Genomic DNA, 20,696 nt, shown 5'->3' on the forward strand with positions numbered 1-20,696 from the left:
TTATGTCTACCAACCAGAATTTCATGGGCATTAAAATTCTCCCTCTTCAATTAGTAATGGCAAGATGAGCACATGAAAAACATAAGAGGGGCTCAAAAGGCCATTCAGGTGTGAAAAGTCATCAAGCTCCATAACCCCGAATGCTCAGTGTGTGAAGCCAAGTGTTCCCCACTGCCTTCACCTACCACAACAGAACAGCAGGCTTCTTCTGTCATGTACAACACAACCAGTCAGAGTGGGAAGGAAAAACCAACCAGGCAATTTATTGCTTAAATGGGTAAAAGCCCCAAGAACAGTGCAGTAACTGAAACCAGGCAAGCATAATGTGCAACCAAAGCAAAATACAGGCAGGTTCACAGTTCTTCAGTTATGTTGCCTCCACACACATACTGCGGTAGGACCTACAATGCTGTGTGTTCATGAAGCAAAAAAATTCACAGCACACAGCTCTCTTCCTAGCCAATGCTAGGTGGTGTGGAGGACGCAGGGCTTAAATACTCAGCCCTCTTAAATTCCGCTATACAATTAAGCTTAGATTACAGATGCCTTACATTGCATCTGGGTTTGACAATCTGTAATTCTCCAAATCAGCTGCAAGGGGCACTCAGGAGCTGTTTGGGAGAGCTGCTTGCCTTGATGCAAACTTTTGCTTGTATTTCCAATATGGATGGGAAAGTTACAGTCTTACACTGGCACCTGAACCCTGGCAGCAAAACACACACACACACACACACAGAGCAGGACAACAGTACTACAGTACAGTGGAAACGGACACAAGGAGAAGCAACTCCTAACCAAAAGGCACAACCCACCAACTACTCTATATACATACACTCTAGTTTCTGGAAGGCATGATGGCTTGCCATCTGTGGTAGCCTGTTGGACACCTGCCCTCTCCTCATTTCCTCAGCTGAATTTCTATATTCTATCCTTTCCTTTTAATTTGGGAATTACATTTGCTCATCTTTCCCTTGTTCAATACAGGCTCGTACAAACTGGGGGAGTCAACCTGGGACCCCATAGCTGTAACAGATACCCAGAAGAAGCACTCAAGGGATCCACAACTATGTCACTACAATGAAGATGAGCTTGTGTTTGCTTGTTGTAAGCAGGAAAAGGTAGAATGGCTTCCAACATGAATTTCTCTAGAATGCTTAACCTGTTTCATCTGATTTAGTACAATTACCTCCATATCATTCAAGATCCAAACTTTACTGCGCCTCTTCCCACACACAATAATGGAGCTGTTGCTAGGACCAGGAACTTCAGGAGAGACAAGGGGGAAATGCTGGGCAGAGGGGGCTACGGAGTTATCCATTGCAGGATCAAACTCCCCTGTAACAAGGCAGTGGGCTGGAGTATGGGACATGGCCTTGTCTCTTGGCCAGCTTCAGAAAAGCCCACATTCACTACCCTGCAATGACACAGCTGAGAGCAGTGGTGCTCAATTGACTGCTCTTACAGGCAGCACCCTCAATGGATCTTACTGAGTTTTTCATCGGTCACTGGGAAGAGGAGAGGGGAACGTGTCCACATTACTCTGATGCCCACCGTTATGGAAGAGGAAGGTAAATACTGAAAGCACAGGCAAGCACACATACATCCACACACCCAACATGCACAGAGTTCAGTGGAAAGGCAAGGGGATATCTGGCCCAACTGCACCAGCTCCTATTGCACTTAAGTGAGGTATGTAAACATGGAACAGAGTTCACAACTACTATTTGGAACTGGCTCAAAATTCAAGGGGAAAGATGCCTGCCCCCCACCACCGCCGACTGCTTTAGGCCACAGGATCTAGTGTCAGAAGTGAGGGCAAGGCAGGCATGAGGTTTAAAACAGAGAATGTAAACAAGGGAGGGGAGCAAAAGCAGTATTTTTAGTGTTCCCTGCTGAAACCAGGGTCACCAGGCACTTTGCCCATCAGCCAATGCCCTTGGGCTTTGCTCCCTTACATCACCCCGAGGGCCAGTTTCACATTAAAGTCTCTCCAGCACAGTTCAGTGCCTCCTTCTCCACAGTCAGTCCCCTACTGCTTCAGTCCTTCACGAGGAGGAACTGCAAGAGGCTCCCTTGGTCGATGGGAATCGAAGACACTGAGCTCTCTTTAGTGGTTCAAGCTCATCCTCTCCTCAGGCTTCTGGGACACAGTGAGAAGCGGAGGGGGGAGTCTACAAACACCCCCCCCCCCAATCCTTCAAGTTTCATCAAGTCATTGGTCAAATACGGGCAACAGTAAGATGCCCACTGCCCTCTTCCTACTGCAAGGACCGTGGCTCAGAGGATAAAACACAGTCATGATGTCCAGGTCAAGAATGTCTTTGCAGCAGCTGGCAGGCCAATGTCACCTTGCCCCAGGCTACATTCAGGCACTGATGATGGTTCTAGCTGAGTTTGCTCGGCTGCTGGGATCGTGTCACGGGCAGAGGCAGCTTGTGGAGGCCTAGGAGGAATGAGATAGCTGGTGAGAGGCTGAAGACCTACATAGGGCTCCTTCACACACACTAAATAATGCACTTGCAGTGCACTTTGCAACTGGATTTTGCTGTGTGAAATGGCAACGTCCACTTTGAAGTGGATTGAAACTGCATTGCTTAGCATGTGCGAAAGCACCCTCGGTTTTTGCACCCCCCCAAAAGAACAGAGAGCCTAACTCAAAACGAGATAAACAGAAGATGTATCTGTGGAAACTTCTGCACTGAGTTGGCAGCTAGAGAGACAGGAAGGTTTGCTAGGGCAGTGACAGCTCTATTTGGAAGGGTCACAGTAGAGTCCCAGGCATCTTTTAGGACTTACTATGTACAGCAAAACCCAAGGAGAGAATCTGTGGCCACACAGGGACCTTCCTCCTTCCCTTTCTGCCTAGGGAGATGCTCCCTTCATTGCAGATCAGTGTTAACAGACTCGCTTCCCCAACGTCATCAGAAAGCTGGAGGAAAAGGATGCTGTATGCTTACCAAAGGCCCTGATGAGTTCAGCTTGTACAGCCCAGGTGAATTTCTTCACCAGGCAAAGAGTAGTGAGGCCAGCAAAGAGCATGTTGTAGAGAAAGACAATGTAGAAGTTTCCCAGCCAGTTAAACCTCCCAAAGTCTCCTAGCAGGTCAAACCTCGTGATCCCTAAAAGGGAGAGAGATGCACAGCATGTAACATTCGCTGCTTCAGCCCCAAATATTACATCATTTCCTCATTGTGTTCTGCAAACAGAGAAGGATCCTTTCTCACCTAACCTTTTGCAAAAAACCCAAAACAATTAATTTTCTCAAACTAACATGTGAAACAATTTTTCAGAGACAGCTTTGGTCCCAAGTTTGATCCTGTAAAGGGCAGGACCCTCTGTTTGCCATACCTGCCCCCCTCCTAGAAGCTCAGCCAGCCAGAGCTCCCTATCCAACTATTTCCAATAATACAACCATATGATACCCTATATGACAGCATTCCTGTTTCCTGATTTCACACACTCCTCCTACAGTAACTCCATAAGTGAGGGAGCCCCATCACTACACACTGTTTCACCAAGACGATACCACCCAGCAAAGAATGGAGAAAAGATACTCCCAGACCTCAAGCCATTCACTGGTCTTCTTGCTACCCCATCCCAGTTCCACACAGCTGTGCTAACAGCACTCTCTTCCAAAGTTACTTCTTGCTACTATTTGAGCCCTTGTTTGTCATAAAATGTACATACAGGCTTGTTCCTCCCATTTGCATTACTGGGGGAGGGGAAGTGTGGCATTTAGAGGGAGGTACAGAAAGCAGTGTTCTGATAACATTGATGTTAATTTTTTAAAGCAAAATTTTTAACCCCTAAAGCTCTGAAGAAACAATATGTGGGCACTAAGAAGCAAGAGCAAGGGTTTTCAGGGGCAGAACTCTAGTGCCCCATCATTCCTTACCCCTCTGCATAGTTAGAAAGGGATGCAATTAACTTGACCAGATGGGAGGCAGAAGTGTTCCAATTTTGTGCATGAATTTGTGAAAGATATGAACATTGTGAATATTTTCTACACATATACCGCAAGTTTTGCAAGACGCTCCCTGGAGGAAGGACCTGGTCATCCAAAATGGGCTTTACTCTGCTAGCGGTCCATTGGAGCTCTTTTTGGATGATTTGGACTTATTTATGATTTGGACTATTTGCACACTGTTGTATATATGTGCATAAATATGCACATGCGATATGTTAAACGATGAGGTTGCTGAAATGCACTTTTTGCAATACTATTGAGGCAGAATTTGGGACACACTCTTACATACTACCCTAGCTGTAGGTGGCAATTTTTTAAATAGTTCTTCGTCTTCTAATGCAACCCCAGAAAAGATATGGTTCATGTGAAGGATGACTCACCCAGTGTACGAGACAAAACAGGGAGCGCTGAGCTCAACACCAACAGGGAGACACAGTTCCCGATAATCTGCAGGGAAATTTATCCAGACAAATCAAGCCAGCTCATCTCTGGATTTTACCCACTCAGCCCCTACACGTAACATATGCTACTTTCCCCTTGCTCGTTAATGTCCACTCTGCAAGATAGCAGATCCCACCTCCCCAGTCATCCGCCATTAATGAAAAATGTCTGATCGTACTTGGCTATACTACCTTTTAAATGCTACCATAATCAGTATGATTTCCCTTGGGGGGGCAGAAGAACTGAGAAGACCAGCTACCCTTTTTGAATTGTGGACCTTCACTGAGCCACGTGTCTACTTTCGGAGGGTGACTGCAGAGGTGTGCCTGTGCACATTTGATGGTCAAGTCTCTGCTCTGAAGCAGACAGCCTTACAATGCAAACATTTGCTGGCAAGCCTTTTTACACCTTCTGCACATTAAAAGATGAAGACAACCCTCAGCTGCAAGGAGTGGGGGAGAGGCAGCAAAGGCAGGTGACAAAGAAACTGCTAGTTCCTTTTGAACTCCTCTCCAGGCATTTATTTTGAGAAGGGGGATGGGAAGACCCATGTGATTTAGGGGGAGAAACTGATGAGGATACTTCATCAAAACTCGTGAATCCACTCGAAAACAGGGATCTGTGCCTTGCAAATGTGTACTATTAACTCATATTCCATCCAGCCTCCACTGCATCACCTCTCTGCTCCTTGGGTTTGTTGACATTCTGTGACTGATCCTCCCTCTACGCAGTTTCCAATTCTATATCGCCAAGGTATCCCAGCAGCTCAGCCATTAGCTGGTGTAGGAGGAAGACACCCAGAACAGCAATATTCCCTCTAAGCTGCAGAGTCTTGTGAAAATTCTCACACTAGCTCACACTAACTCAGCTTAGAGGGAACATTGCACAACAGTATTCAAATGTGAAACGTGCAGCAGATAAAACAAGACATACCTTGGTCATAGTTGTGTCATGTTGTTCAGGCAGCAGTTTGGTGAAGAGAGGAGAACTATAGAACCCCACAACGGAGGAAATCATTAGATAGCTAAGACAGTATGACATTAAGGAAAATGGTGGAGAACGAGACTCACTAATGGCAGCAAAATTCCAGCAAAGCAAACCAATGGTCCGTGTAGTCCAGCACCCATCCTGTTCCCAACAGTGGCCACCCAAATGACCTCAGCGGGCCTACAGAAGGGGCACAGTTTCACCATTAGTTTCCCACCCTCCCCAAGCAAAAGGCATTCAGAGGTATACTGGCTCTGAAAATGAAACAGCAGTAAGAGATCTAGGACAAGCTCAATACTAAGGAAGGTAGGAACAAACTGCGTGGGAGAAAAATGGCACAGAAAATACAAATGGGAAATGAGGTAAAAGCAGAGATGCTAGATAAACTGCCCTGATAGCATGCAGATCCTGGCACTCAAATGCCATACTTGAAAAGGATACAATATCAGAACCACCTGCATGGCTGCCCCAAAGGAGCCAAAGACAGAGAAGGAAACTTTCCCCAGCGGTGCCTCCTGTGACATTGGGGTGGACGAGGGAGAGAAAAGACATGAAAAATTAGGCTCATCTGAAAGAAAGATGTAGTCCCAGAATCCTTTTGGGATTTTTCTTGTGTTCAGACTGTTTACCAGGAAAAATGGTACAACAGTGGTCTCTGCCACACACCACAAGTTTGCAACCATGCCAGATAACAGCTGGAAGTGTGTGTGTGGGGGCAGAATATCAAGAAAAGGACCACTGAGTAAGCCTTTCTGTGCCTGCTCACAAGTCTTCCCCCTAATTAGCACAGTCTATGCACTTTTTTTAAAAATTAGCCCACAGGTTGCAGCAGCCAGCTTAAGAACATAGGAGAAGCCATGTTGGATCAGGCCAATGGCCCATCCAGTCCAACACTGTGTCACACAGTGGCAAAAAAACTCAGGCACTATCAGGAGGTCCATCAGTGGGGCCAGGACACTAGAAGCCCTCCCACTGTGCCCCCCACCAAGCACCAAGACTACAGAGTATCACTGTCCCAGACAGAGAGTTCCAACAATATGCTGTGACTAATAGCCACTGATGGACCTCTGCTCCATATGTTTATCCAATCTCCTCATGAAGCTATGCTTGCAGCTGCCACTACCTCCTGTGGCAATGAATTCCATGTGTTAATCACCCTTTCGGTGAAGAAGTACTTCCTTTTATCAGTTCTAACCCGACTGCTCAGCAATTTAATTGAATGTCCATGAGTTCTTGTATTGTGAGAAAGGGAGAAAAATATTTCTTTCTCTGCCTTCTCTATCCCATGCATAATCTTGTAAACCTCTAGCTTCCCAACCACAATCATTGCCCATGTTTGTAATTTGTTTTTAATTCTGACTCATACGCTTTAAATTCATTGTCGAGCCCTTTGAGAGAGAAGGGGGTTAGTTTTTGTTTTTAAGCAAAGGATTGTCTCTGCTATTGACTCTAAATGAGCACACCTCTCTTTTATCTATGTGCAGAAAAGCTCCAGTTGAGGCACTGGATAGGAAGTCCACACCCACTCTCACCTGGATTCCTCGGGGCATTGCTGCATCATCTAACAACAGCTCCAAGACATGGAAGCAGACCACAAGAACAGAGATACCCTGGAAAAGCAGGTGGGGAAGAAAAATGAATACAGCGCTTTCACTGCACGCCATAACAGCTGGAAACGTGCAGGGCTTGAGGATGCATCCAAGCCTTTTCTGAAACTGAATTCTCAAGGAAGTAGTTTTGCTTAAATGTGACAACACAAGGGAGCATGCCTGGCTCAACTGAACCTGGTTCTCAGAGAACTGTATTTCAGACAATGTCCAAATGTTTTTGTGACATCTTTTTTTGGTGAAAGTTTTGAAGTGCCTCTTTGCTGCACCCTAGTGGCTTCCCTCCAGGATGCAATACTTTTGTGTTTCACCAATTCCATTTATGCTGCTCTGCAACAAGAGATCTTGTAATTCAAAGCATTACACAAAACTCCTCTTTGTTCAGAGTGGCAGCACAGCAATTCTCAGGAGCAGACTTAGGCATACCATTTAAAAGTATGATGCTCTTTAGCATTTGGGGAATACCATTATATGCAAGCTCACTCTTCTGCTTCTTTCTCTTGGTTTACACAACTTTAGAAAAGGACTAAACATGTTGACAGAGAGCAGGACCATCAATTAACCATAACTACAGATTGGAACATACATATTCCACAGAAGCCAATTGCCAGGTGCTGGGGACAAAGAATAGTACTCAACCATCTCTCTTCTCCTATTATAGCACAGGGGCAACATGCAGCCACTTTCATTTGATCAGCTCAGTCACCCTCCATGCAAAGAAGTCAATCTACTGGCTCCACATCATGCAACACAGGATAGCTTAGACTAGTGGTTTTCAAACTATGTTGTGGGGAAGCCTATCAGAATTCCTCAGACCCCTATAGCAGTTTTTGAACCAGAAGTGCAAAAGAGACACAGCTTGCTTACCACTAATGGGCAGCTGCAACAGATTATGGGGAGATTCAAAGCTACATCTGTGGCTCATGCAAAATGACAAAGAAAGCAAAACAGGCCTGGCTAAGGCTACATGTGGAGTGAGTATCATAGAACATGCCTCAGCAATCTGCAGAAGTTCCTGGGCAGATGGGGGAGTGAACTGGGTCTATCAATGTAGGAAGGTTAAAACCTGTGGATTTAGACTATGACCCAGCTCAGGCGGGTGTACAGCACAACATAAGCAACCTGTAAGCCCACCACCTTCCCAGCCCCAATATTTACCGTCAGAGAGAGAAGAGAAAGCATGGCTAGTGGGTAGCCCAGGTTCCTTTGCCAAGCGGAGGCCTTGCGGCGTGTTTCTGTCAAAAAGCACAATGTATATAGGAATTGAGTCACTTGAAGATTAACACTTCTTACGCAGTGGCCAAAGCCACCATGTTTACTCCATCCTCTCCACCAAGATGATGATTGAACACCACACAGCAGAACGATGATTCCTCATATGGTGCTCACTAATGCCTTTTCTGGTGCCCAAAACATCAAACCAAACCTCGCCTTCTTCTATCTCCCTGAAGCTGGAGGTAATTCAGAGGCTCTAGCATTTTATCTGTAGGTCGTGTAGCACCCATTAGGAAGCAGCTGTCCCCTTGTGGGATAACACTTAGCTTGGAACCTCCCAACATTGTGTGATTGGCCCCAGCTCCAATGCCAATCATTTTGTAGATGACTAAGTCTGGCAGGAAGTCTATTTGTGCTGCAACTCACTACATGTTCTCAAAATTTCAAAAGCACAAACAGGTGCAACAAGATAGAACTCCTGCAGCAGAGTGTGGCTAGGATCCTGTTTCTTCCATCAATCTAACACAGCAATACACAGGAAAGAGAATTTGGGAAGTCTGTTTTACAATGAAAGGATGGAAACATTAGATAGAGACTGGGAGTAGGAAGACTGAAGGGAGAAGCAGCCTAGATAGAAGTAGCCCCTTGTAGGACAGGCCACTGAGCAGGAGTATATGAGCTCCGCCACTGAGCCTTCTTTATCCCTTGTCTTCAAGACCTGATCAAGCTCTGTTCACATGTTTTAAAGCATCCTCCACAGTGAACAGAGGAGTTCCTGTGTATACCGTATCTCTCACAAGCCCCTTCAAATACTCAAGACAAGCTGTTCTGACTGGTGTTATAACTGACATGGTGCTTCTTTTAATGATTTGACTGGTTTATTGTTACCTATGTAGTAAGCTTCCTGACATATAAATGCTTTAAATAAACAGACTGAAGGTGGGGAACAAAGGAATTGGGTTTCCTTAGTTATAGCCCTACAGTGAAAGAACCTTCTCCTTCAGAAAGTCAGCCAACTGTTGTACAACTTTATAAGACAGGCTTTTAAAAGAAGCAAAAATATGATTCCATCTATGCTGTCTTAAATAAAAAACTGGAAAAATTAAGACTGTAAATTATAAAGGTCACACTGAACAGAAAACAGTAATAATATGAATAGGCAGAATCCAGCATTCGGGCAGTCTTAGATTTCATTCCAACCCCCCCCCCCCCCAAAAAAAAATAGGCGTATACCCTCATGGCTAGAAAACATGTGGAATATACCTAGTGAGAACATCTTTCCCTCCCTTCCTTCTCCACATTCACTCCACCCTAGGCTTAGCAAAATGTTAGCTTTATTCAAATTAGACTTTCTTGGGCACACAGAGGCCTGGCTACAGAGAGTAAAGACGTACTTCAATAAAGCAAATCCAAGGATGCTGGATTCCAGGATCTCATAGTTGTGCATTTATACCGGTTTGCCATACATGTTCAATTTCTGCCTATCCTTACCCAGTGTTATCCTGTGCGTGTGGATTGCCAGATATTGTTGTCTCAACAAGTCCATGTCAAGGTTGAGCCAGCAGGAAGTTTTCCCTGTGCAATACACAAAATAAAGCCAAATCAGATCCCCGTTAGATGGTGAATCTGTATGAGCTACCATGCTCAGCTCCACCAGCCTCAGTCTGAAGGCATTAGATTCACCAATCAAATCTTCTACCAGCCCTGGATGCAAAATTTCTGGCTGGGATCACCCCATTCACAGTTCTGCCCAGCCACAGGTGGATACTCACCCGAGTTGATCTTACGACAAATGGCAGCTTCCTCAAACCCTGTACAGTTTAGTTGCTCATCTAGATCCTCCAGTAGCTGCAGAGAAGGAAAAAGACATGAGGCACAAAGCAGTCGAGATGCTGGCTATGCATCTGCTCGCTGTATCCCCTTCAAAGATGGCATTCCAACACACTCAAGGGTGCCATTGAAAGCAGGATTTCCTCCACCATTATTTCAAATGGCAAGCCAAAATATTAGGTTCAGGTCAAAAAACCATTGAGTAAAAGCCTCACCCATTTAGGTCCTAATAACAAAGCCAAAATTGGTATAGCTTGCAGGGTTCTGACATGTTGCTAGTTCTGGTGATTTCCAAGATAAAGCCTGAGAGCGTGCAACAGAGCTGTCAACCTCCAGGTGGCACCTGAAGATCTGTCACTGTTGCAACTGATCTCCAGGTAACCAAGATCAGTTCCCTTGGAGAAAATGGCTGCTTTGGAGGGTGGACTCTATGACAATATACCCTGCTGAGGTCCCTCACCTCCCCAAAGCCTGCCCTCCCCAGGCCCCACCCCAAAAATCTCAAGCTATTTCCTAGACCAGAGCTGGTAGCCTTAGCATGCCACAGTGATTCAGGGATATGCTGAGGGCTGTCTTAAGTAAAAAAATAAATAACTTTAAATATTGCTTGGAATAAACCAACAAATTAACACAAGGCCTATATAGCAGCTTGCATAGTACAAAGCCTAGAATCTGGCTTTCTTGATAGAAGGCTTTCTTGATCTGGCTTTCTTGATAGGCTTTCTTAAGAAGCCCAGACCGATATTCCTGAATTTAAATGCCACATAACATTCGTGTGGGCAACCCCTTTGATGGGCAACGCATAGGCACAGCAGTCAGAAGACACAGCAGATTTGCCCTGCAATTCTCCAGGGTGACTCCCTGTAGATACCCATCACTGTGCGGAGCCTGAGCCACAACTGGCTCCGTCACTCTTTTCTTAGGCCTCCCACTGCAGCTAGTGACTGTGCTCTTCTCCCAGCACTCCCACCCATTCTTTGACTGAGATTCAGACTATTACAAGTAAAAAAAAATTACACACACACACAGAGGGCTTTTTTTGTAGCAGGAACTCCTTTGCATACTAGGCCACACCTGACTGATGCAGCCCATCCTTCAAGAACTTGCAGCAGGCCCTGTACTAGGAGTCCTGTAAGTTCCCAGGAGGATTGGCTACATGAGGTGGGTGTAGCCTAATATGCAAAGGAATTTCTCCTAGCAATAGCACTTTTATTAATTTAATTTAATTGACTGATTGATTTTAAACTTGTCAGAATTTGAATGCTGGATATAACTTTGTTTTTATATAATGCTGTTAGCCGCCCTGAGCCTGCTCCGGCGGGGAGGGCGGGATACAAATAAAATTATCTATCTATCTATCTATCTATCTATCTATCTATCTATCTATCTATCTATCTATCTATCTATCCATCTATCCATCTATCCATCTATCCATCTATCCATCCATCCATCCATCCATCCATCCATCCATCCATCCATCCATCCATCCATCCATCCATCCATCCATCCATCCATCCATCCATCCATCCATCCATCCATCCATCCATCCATCCATCCATCCTACAAAAAAAGCCATGTATGTGTGTGTGTGTGTATATATATATTTAAAACCACATGATTAATCATTGACAGTACATTGGTTTTTGGAAATTTAAATGATTCCATAATGAAATAATTTTATAGATTACTAAATATATGCCTGGCCCAGGTTTAGTCCTGAAATTCCCACAAGGGGAATTGAGTATCATAGAACATGCCTCAGAAGTTTACACTCTGGATCCAAACAATCTTTTAACAACAAAATATCTAGCTTTCCTGGCTGTCCCCTCCCTCCTCTGTACTTTTTGTACTGGGCCTAGCAAATGCTAAAACCAGGACTTTTTTTGTAGAAAAAGCCCAGCAGGAACTCAGTTGCATATTAGGCCACACCCTCTGACATTACCCTTGTTTCACACAGGGCTTTTTAATAGAGAAGGCCCAGCAGGAACTCATTTGCATATTAGGCCACACCCCTGACACCAAACCAGCCGGAACTACGTTCCTGCTAAAAAAAAAAAAAAACCCTGGCTAAAACCATCTCTGATCTTACCCTGGGCTTCACCAGTAGTGTCCCCGTAACGGTGAACATTCGTGACAGGCCAAAGGGTGTGCACACTGTGGTGAGGTGGGCAAAAAAGAAAAAAATGTCAAGCACAAACAACATGGCATAAATCCATAATGCAAACTGCCAGGAGATGGCATCAGTCTCCACTCTCAAGGACCTGCATGCAATTACAGGAGTGGAAGCCTCAGCCTGTTGTGCCCCAGGACCCTTCTCTTTCGCTTGTGCTGGGTCAAAGGCAAGCCATCTCTTGCAACTGGGAAAATTCTGGAAATCCAGCTTACTCTGAAATGTCCTCCTCTTTCTGCAGTGCATCTGCTGTTGGACTCTTCAAACCAGGGAGAGTCTGTGCCAACCCCAGCCCTCCCCCAACACCTTGCTTTTTTTGAGCCCATAAAGAATTAATTGAAGGAAACCTGAGCACACCCTGTCCAGCCAAGAGACAGTACTGCCTGGAAGGTACATGCAGTCTGGCAGAAACCCAAGCTAGGCTGCTCAAGGCTCTGGAATAATACTAATTCAGCTCGAGGCAAAAGAGCTGGTCATTTCTGGGATCTCTTGACGGCAATTCTGCCCATTTGTTTGATGAGCAGAGTCATAATACAGATATAGTGGGGAGAACATGGAATATGGGGAGGCACATCTTAGTGATTCACTGATCACTTTTTTAATTCCATGAAAAGCAACTATTGGTCCTACTGGCAGTTAAATGTGACAAATCCACTCTTGAAATAGACTAAGCAGTTATTTTCCTTTCTAAACAGCCAATATCTGACCGCATCACCATGAATTCCTCCTAGAGGAACAAAAAGAAGGCTTTTCCACTCTCACTTCTCCAGGCAATAAAGGAACTAATTGTGCAATTCTCAGCAAAGTGACTTCTTTCCAAGTCCATTATAAGCAATGGGCTTAGAAAGTTGTAACTCTGCTGAGGACTGCACAGCAAATGATCTCCCCACTACGGCTCCTCATGACATCTACATTCAAGTCAGAGACCAAAACCACAGGGTGAGCATGCTTGAGTCAGTGTAGCAACATAGTTCATATGCTGGGCTAAGACCCCTTAGTAAAATCTTCAGTGAAGTGTGAGCACATGTGAAAGTTCATCCCTTGAATAAACTTTTGTTGATCTTAAAGGTGCCACTGGACTCAACATCCATTCTTCTGCTTCAGAGCAACACGGTTGCCGACCTGGATCCATTCAGGCATGTTTACAGGGTGACCCTGGGTCAGGGCCAATTCCTCCCTCTCATCCTATCCTCTCTCATAGTGTTGTCACAAGGGGTGAAAGGGAAGAAAGGAGATAAACAATGTATGGTTTCCTAAGGTTCTGAGATGTAAGAAACATGGGAGAGGCAGAGAGAGATTGGCCTTAATAGTATTAGGTCCATTTGGATAAAGCTACAGCCCCGTGGCACAGAGTGGTAAAGCTGTAGTACTGCAGTCCAAACTCTCTGCTCACGACCTGGAATTGATCCTGGCGGAATCTGGGCTCAGGTAGCCGGCTCAAGGTTGACTCAGCCTCCCATTGTTCCAAGGTCAGTAAAATGAGTACCCAGCTTGCTGGGGGGAAAGTGTAGATGACTGGGTAAGGCAATGGCAAACCACCCCATAAAAAGTCTGCCATGAAAACGTTGTGATGCGACGTCACCCCAAACTCAGAAACGACTGGTACTTGCACAGGGGACTACCTTGACCTTACAGCCTGGAAGGCATTTCTGCTGTATAGGCATGCACCCAAACAGACAGGCATGTGATTTTCATCCAATTCATGAATTTGCTTCTAAGAGCAGAAATGACATTATGTCTTAAGGAGCCCTTTAAATGTTGCACAAAGGCAGGAAGTGTCATGGGTGCTGGGGACCCTGCAGAAGAAACTGTGCCCCTGCCACCTGCACCAGTGCCCCTGCCTCCTGCTGGAGAAGATCCCAGCCCCCCTGCCTCGCCCTCTCGGGTGGCGCGTGTGCGTGACTGCCTCCATCAGGACCTCAGGGATCGGAGGAGGGCGGCACGCTCACAAGCAAGACGCTCCCTGAGCCCTGAGTTTTGAGAGGATTCTGGCCCTTCTAAGAGCAAGGATGCTTGAGTTGTAACAGGATCCTGACTGCCTCTCTGAGCCAGCAATTAGCCCAAATGGGCAACAGCCAGCAGAGGGCTATATAGTTGTAGGCTTTGGGAGGAGGCTTTGTGGAAGCAACTAGTCATCTCCCTGATGTTCTAGCATCCACTCCAGCTTGACTTTGGTTTCTGGACTCCCTGACTTTGGCTTGTGACTTCTGGACTCCCTGACCTCGGCTTCTGAACCTCGGACCTGCGATACTTGTACAGTGATTCGGATTTGGCGTCTTGGACCCTCCTGCTTACTGGCTACAGACCTTGGACTGCCCCTGGACTTTGCCTGACTCGGCCCCAGCCGTGACAGGAAGAGCTGTCTGATCTGTTTTTCTTAAAGGTTATGTACGGTAAGTTAAGAATGGTGCATCATTCCCTAAACTAAGGAAACCAGAATGCAGGAGAAATTTGTTACCCAGGGGAGAAAAACACAGCTGAACCGGAAGCGTTTAGAACCCTTCCATGAATCTCATCTTTATCAACCCTCCCTCCAAGGAGCTCTGAATGGCAGAAACAGCTCTTATCTTCACAACTGTCCCTGTGAGGCAAGTTAGGCAGAGAGACAGACAGACAGAGAGAGAGAGAGACCAGACCAAGCCCAGTCAATGACATTCATGGCATACCAAGGATTTAAGCCCTGATTCACCTAGGTCTGCCCCAGCACTAATCACGCACAATTTCATAACACAGGCTAATTACAATCTTAACATTCCTGCCAAGATTTGGGGTCTGGCATGGAGCTCTCCCTCTTCCCCAGAGTCCCGCCCAAACAAGGGATCAGATCACTTACACAGCAGCAGCAGCACACCAAACAGGGAGATGCACGAATAGAGGTAGGGGAGATAATACTCCCAGAAGTCTGTGGGAGGCAATTTGAAGAAACAAGTCATTAGTCCAGGCAAAGCCAGTGGAGAGCAAGAGGCAGGGAGTGCAATGCTCCATTCAACAATTCTGAGCACGGACCAATCTTGAGGCTCCCTCCCAGTTTAGCACTTCTAGCACCTCTTCATCAAAAGCGCAGCTCAGGAATCCAGACTTCCAGTCCATTTTTCCAATACACAAACTCTGTTCTCCCAGGACAAAACCTGAGTCTCCCTCATGGGAGCCATCTCCAAGGATTCGGGCTCCTGGTAGCATCATCATTAATTCCTCCCCTTTTTCTTTGTGTGCCCTTCTCAAAATTTCCAAGGAAAGCAGTTCCAGCAGGGCCACTTGAGTACAGCCTCTTCTGTGCTTCTCCAGTCTACAGGAGCGTTGCATGCATCACCAAAACACTCAACCAAAACTCTTACTGCCCTGCAAGATTTTAACTCCTCCCCACAAACCCAACGGTGCCCACACCACCAACTTTGTTCAGACCAGAAATTTTCAACTAGCCTTCACAATTCCGCTTCCTGAAGTTTCATCAGGAACCAAGAGTAGTGTTCATAGCTTACAGTCTCATCACCCTAACCTACTAGGGATGTCCAAACCAAAAGAACATCACTAGTAGTGGCCAACCCATTTGATGCAGCTAGGTAGATCAAGTGACTTAATTTAGCTTTCATCGTGTGCTTTCAACAGGCAGGCTTTTGATGAAAGCAAGGTCATCGCTTACTCATTAGAGAAGAGTCCTGTTTACAGGCTGAATTCCAGGCTTGAGGCGCCCAATTCCATTTCCACATAAGTGGGTGTATAATGCTGTGTATTTCCAGTCAACTTGTTCTAAACCTCTGCATTAGACCAACCCCTCCGATTATTGCTTGCGGTAAAGGAGCTTACAGCCTGGTCTGTATGTCTGTTTATTCATTTGTAGCATTCGTCTCCTCTTTTGAGTACACAAGCCTCAACAGAGGATTGTCTCCACTTCTCTCCAGAGTACCCATGCCTCAACAATGGGGAATGCAGGAGGTGCCACTCACCATACAGAGATTCCCTGCTGGCTGCATCATTGTCCACGATGGCTGATGCAACCCAGACCATTCCCAGCACCAACAAGGTTAGCAACAGGAGCACCACAAAGGTCTCATAGACGCGAGCCATGATCCCCTGTTGAAAGAAAGGATGCAGAAGGGGCTGTGCTGCTTCAAGACTGGAGGCAGACAGAATCAGGGCGGGGGACATGTTGGAGGGACTGCCGGTACCTTCTTTGATCCTGCGAAGCCTTCAGCCTCAGTGAAGAAGTAGGCAAAAGGCATAAGGAAGACAAGGGAGAGGTTGGAGAAGAGGAAAACCAGATTCCAGAGCCCTGCAGAGGAGGAGAAAGGCTTATTTGAACAAAGGCAAATCTCTGAACATGGAGCGACTACTTCCCCAGGTTTGCTCTGTTTCCCCCCTCACCTGTCCCATTCTACGAATGGAGATCAAGTCCCACGGCCATAAACTTATGCCAGGTCATTTCTCCCCCTCCTTTCAGAACTGGACCCTGCCTGCCCTTTTCACTTCCAAAATATTACCTAAGGGCTTAGTCTGCTCTCAAGCCAAGCAACAGCACACACACACACACACACACACACACGAGCACACAACTATGCTTGGCATTCAGAAAGCCAAATTCTGGAAATGCATTGTTGAACAGTTATATAAGTACACAAACAATGCCAACTGTCGTTGAGCCAGTGAATGAAACATAAAATTCAATTTCCTCCCCAAAAGAGACACCGGATGTTAACAGCTATAAGGAACAGTTTGCCTGAGACAATGGCTTCTGGGCAATCATTCCTATGCAGACAACAACATAATCTCTATTCCTGTATCTTTCAGCTCCTGGCAAGGCCATTCCTGGAGTTTTGAGACAGCTGCCTGGATCAAGGGGTGTGTATGCTGAAACAAGGAGGGACCGGGAGGATGAAACTGCCCTCTCTTCTCAGCAGCTGCTCTTGTGGAAGAAGAGAGAATTCATCCCCTGGTCCTTCCCTCACTCCAGTCCCATAACTGCTTTTCCATAGAGATGCTAAAATCCCAGGAAGGGCCTCTCTGGGTGTTGCAGGAACAGAGAGAATTGTGGGAAAACTCCAGCTTCTGTTCAGAGGGCTGATACAGGCTGAGATCATTTGTAATGGGCTTGATTGCCATTTTGTAGGGGGAAATGGAGCTCAAGGAACACTGATGAGCCGCAATGCGCAGCAGTGAAACCAGGAATGGAGACAGACTGGGCACTTTAAAGAATTCAGTCATCTATTGCAGTGGCTTTCGTTTGTAAATCTCACCCAAGCAGCCACAGGAACTAGAAGCTTGGCCCCTTCAGGACGCAAAGGTATAAGTCTCTGCAACCTGGTGAATGCCAGGTTCTGGACATCACTGTGATATTTCCAGTCAAACAGAAGCAATACTGCACATTATATCCCTCACTATTACCAAAAGGACCCATGGCATGCGCAGCTCCTCCATTTCTGTAAGCAAAGTACACCCCTGTGCCCTTCTAATGCAAAGAAAACTGCTGAGAAACCAACTGCTTGCATTGGGTAAGCTTAGGGGAGCTCACCATGGATGAGGGAGCCATTCAGCCACTGGATGTAATAGTTCTGTGGAAATGACAGCAGGACTTCATTGCTGATGATGGAGAAAGGCAATAGGAGCACAGCACCAAGAGAGACCGCCAAGGTGAAGGTGCACAGCCACAGCCTGGGGATAGGAGGAAGAGAGAGTCATACCTCTGAAAACTGCTCTCACATGTCCCCCTTCCGAGTGACACAACTCCCCTCCTTCAGGAAGAAAGCCTGGTTTGCACAGGCTGGAGAAGGAGGCAGCAGGATGGCTTGCAAGTGGTGCATGCCAACTTTGAACAATTCTTTGCATGAAAGCTCCACGGGGGAAATGACCCTGAAGTTTGTGTGCATGCCGAACAGAGCCTATCAGAGAAAAGGTCAGGGGGGCCATTTGGCCTCGAGCTCAAGGGCAGCCTCAAATTTAGACACTTAAGTTTTGCAACTTATACACATCCCTATCAGACCAAAACATGCCCCACATGCTGAGCTCAGACCTGCAAATCTAAACATTCCATCATTTTAAAGATGTTCTGTTATTTGTGGCAACAATCCTCAGGAGCATCAAGCTGCCAAACTACTCTGGCCTTCTGTTTACAGAGAGTCTTTAAACAGAGGGGGATCCTCCACCCTGCAGTTTGAAGGAATACCATTCATTCTTCTGGTTCAGCAAATACTTTCTCCTCCCCCCGGCATGCCTGAATCAGGCCTAAGATGGCCAGCTGTGGCACCAGCACAGCCAAATACCATTTCTCCCACCCTCCCCAAAGGAGATCTCACCACCTGTTGTCTAGTCACTGCTCCTTTTCTATTCTAACAACCTGTTCCCCTTCTCACATGACATAACCAACATGACCAAGGGATCCTAAGCTCCTGCCCTTGCTTCTACACTTGCTAGGTTTCACTTCCTCCTTCAAGGAGACAAAAATTCCTTGTGCTAGCACAACAGTGTCTTCTAGCAATGGAACGGAAACATCAGAATATTTGTACCCTTCACAATGATACTGGAAACTTATAAAAATTTTACACACAAACATGTCTAATGTTTGAAGAAACGTAGGCAATAATCTTTGAGCCTTTTTTGAGAGAAAACAGTCACTTTTTCAGAGGCTCACAGAATTCTTGATTCATTTGTTATTTTGGATGGATGTAATTAACGCAAAATGCAAAGCAGCCTTTAGTTGTTAAACATGTTGTGCAGGCCAGCTGAAGATGGGATGCAAACTTGACTCCCTGTACCTATTTGTAGGTGTTATGCCAAGAAGTGCTGGTACTTTTATAATTTACTGTTCAGTTGTCATTTCAATTGTACTGCAAACTTGCTTTAAAGGGGAGAGGGAAAACAGGCACACTGAAGGCTGTTATTGGGTTCAGCAAGAGGAAACGAGAGACCAAAGATGAATACAGGATGCATAAAGGAACTTACGCAATTCTGTTGACAGCAGCATCCTCGTCTTCGTCAACTAAGAGAACAGAGGAAAAGAGATGTCCTGTTAGTTGAGGCTCCACTTCCAAGCCCATCTGCAACACTACTGGCTAGGAAGAGACTCAAAAGGCATTTCGGTTTAGCAATACGAATGTGATTTTCAATCTGTTTCCTGCCACAGGTTTAGTATAGGACTGCTTTGCACAGGTCTCACTGGACACTGTGATGCCAGGAGAACCTTCGGCTCCTCTGTGTAGCTTGTACACAACAGGTACGTTTTGCTCTCTGCAAGTCCAGCACAAAATACAATGGACCATCACACTGATACTAACCTGCCTAATGCAAACAAAATAGTATGTATTCAGTTATTGCAATCAGTGACCTCATGCCAGCCTCCCAGATGTTAAGAAGTGAAAATTTGGACGTTTTCTCCAACATCAAACTACAAAACTGATGACAATTTGGAAGCATGGCAAAGGCTGCCAGCCTTGCATCCCAAGGGCCACGTTTCCTAGGCTCACTGCTGCCACAGCAATTTGGTTAAACAACAGCACAAAACAGTCCCTGATGAGAACGGAGAGCCCTTTCCATAGGGGATGGTTACAGATATATAAACTACTGTTTGGAAAGAGGTAGGGCCCTAGAGAATGTGGCCTCCCTAATGCAACCTACTGGGGGAAGGAGAGATGCACAGTCACTGCTGGCTTTGCTTGAAAGAGGCTGGATTCTGTACAGCAGGCAAGAGATTCAAAAGGACTGATCCAGTTCACAGCAAGTGATAATCAGCTGGATTCTCCCTCTCCTTCCTCTCCAGGCAAACTCAAACATTAGCCAGTGAAATGCCTTGAAGGGCCACTGTAGACCAGTTTTAGGGGCTGCTTTAAAGTAAAGCAGTCATGTCCAGAAAGCCAAGGTCACACTGGAGATCTTGGGAGGTGCAGGATGGGAGAGGGAAAAGGAAGACCAAGCATCCCGAGATCACATTGGAAAAGAAACCCCAGTGTTGCTAGCCCTCTCCTCTCAGATAACAGTTCTGCAAGTTATCCATTGCTGGAGGCAGAAAACTTTATTGGTCTACAGCAGGGGTTCTTAGACTGGGTTATTCTTGCATCAACAGAGCTTAAAAGATGTCAGGGTTCTCACTGGAACTTTTGTTGCTGTTGCTTTGAATTTAAGCAAGTACTTCAAAAAGAAAAAAAAAGGGAGACACTATCTTGCAAGATGCTTTTACCTTGGCAAGATGCTTTTATCTTGGCCAAGCAGAAAACACCAGGGATTCAAAAAGTTTTCAGAAGAATTGAAATTTATATTTATTTATTACATCAAATGGCAGACACCTCCCCAACAAATCCTGAATGCAGAGTAGGGAACAAAGTTTGCTGTATCCCACACACCAATGGGGTTGAGACCTCCTGTTATAGTCGTAACACACATGGGGAGAGAGATCAGAGAGGCACTGCTACTCCCCCCCACAACTGATAAGCTTTCCAAACCAAGCAGGCTCACGAGCCACAGCCTTGTACTATACAAGTTCCCACTCTCTCAC

At 45.9% G+C, this 20,696-nt stretch overlaps 1 protein-coding gene across 1 annotated transcript in view; it reads right to left on the reverse strand.

The window, feature by feature from the left end:
* Positions 1 to 236: 236 nt before the first annotated feature.
* Positions 237 to 20,696, reverse strand: part of LMBR1L (limb development membrane protein 1 like) — a 46,531-nt gene continuing 26,071 nt past the window's right edge. The window contains exons 3-17 of the mRNA XM_060252372.1: positions 19,151 to 19,187; positions 17,724 to 17,863; positions 16,384 to 16,487; positions 16,162 to 16,288; positions 15,051 to 15,119; positions 12,137 to 12,201; positions 9,990 to 10,065; positions 9,709 to 9,792; positions 8,161 to 8,237; positions 6,928 to 7,005; positions 5,837 to 5,910; positions 5,342 to 5,432; positions 4,348 to 4,414; positions 2,958 to 3,119; positions 237 to 2,443 (exon numbers count right to left, since the gene is read on the reverse strand). Of these exons, the coding sequence (XP_060108355.1) occupies positions 2,385 to 2,443; positions 2,958 to 3,119; positions 4,348 to 4,414; positions 5,342 to 5,432; positions 5,837 to 5,910; positions 6,928 to 7,005; positions 8,161 to 8,237; positions 9,709 to 9,792; positions 9,990 to 10,065; positions 12,137 to 12,201; positions 15,051 to 15,119; positions 16,162 to 16,288; positions 16,384 to 16,487; positions 17,724 to 17,863; positions 19,151 to 19,187 (1,310 nt within the window). The 3' untranslated portion in view covers positions 237 to 2,384. The remainder of the gene's footprint in view (positions 2,444 to 2,957; positions 3,120 to 4,347; positions 4,415 to 5,341; positions 5,433 to 5,836; positions 5,911 to 6,927; positions 7,006 to 8,160; positions 8,238 to 9,708; positions 9,793 to 9,989; positions 10,066 to 12,136; positions 12,202 to 15,050; positions 15,120 to 16,161; positions 16,289 to 16,383; positions 16,488 to 17,723; positions 17,864 to 19,150; positions 19,188 to 20,696) is intronic.

The sequence above is a fragment of the Heteronotia binoei genome, chromosome 13 (assembly GCF_032191835.1).
Source record: "Heteronotia binoei isolate CCM8104 ecotype False Entrance Well chromosome 13, APGP_CSIRO_Hbin_v1, whole genome shotgun sequence".
NCBI lineage: Eukaryota > Metazoa > Chordata > Lepidosauria > Squamata > Gekkonidae > Heteronotia > Heteronotia binoei.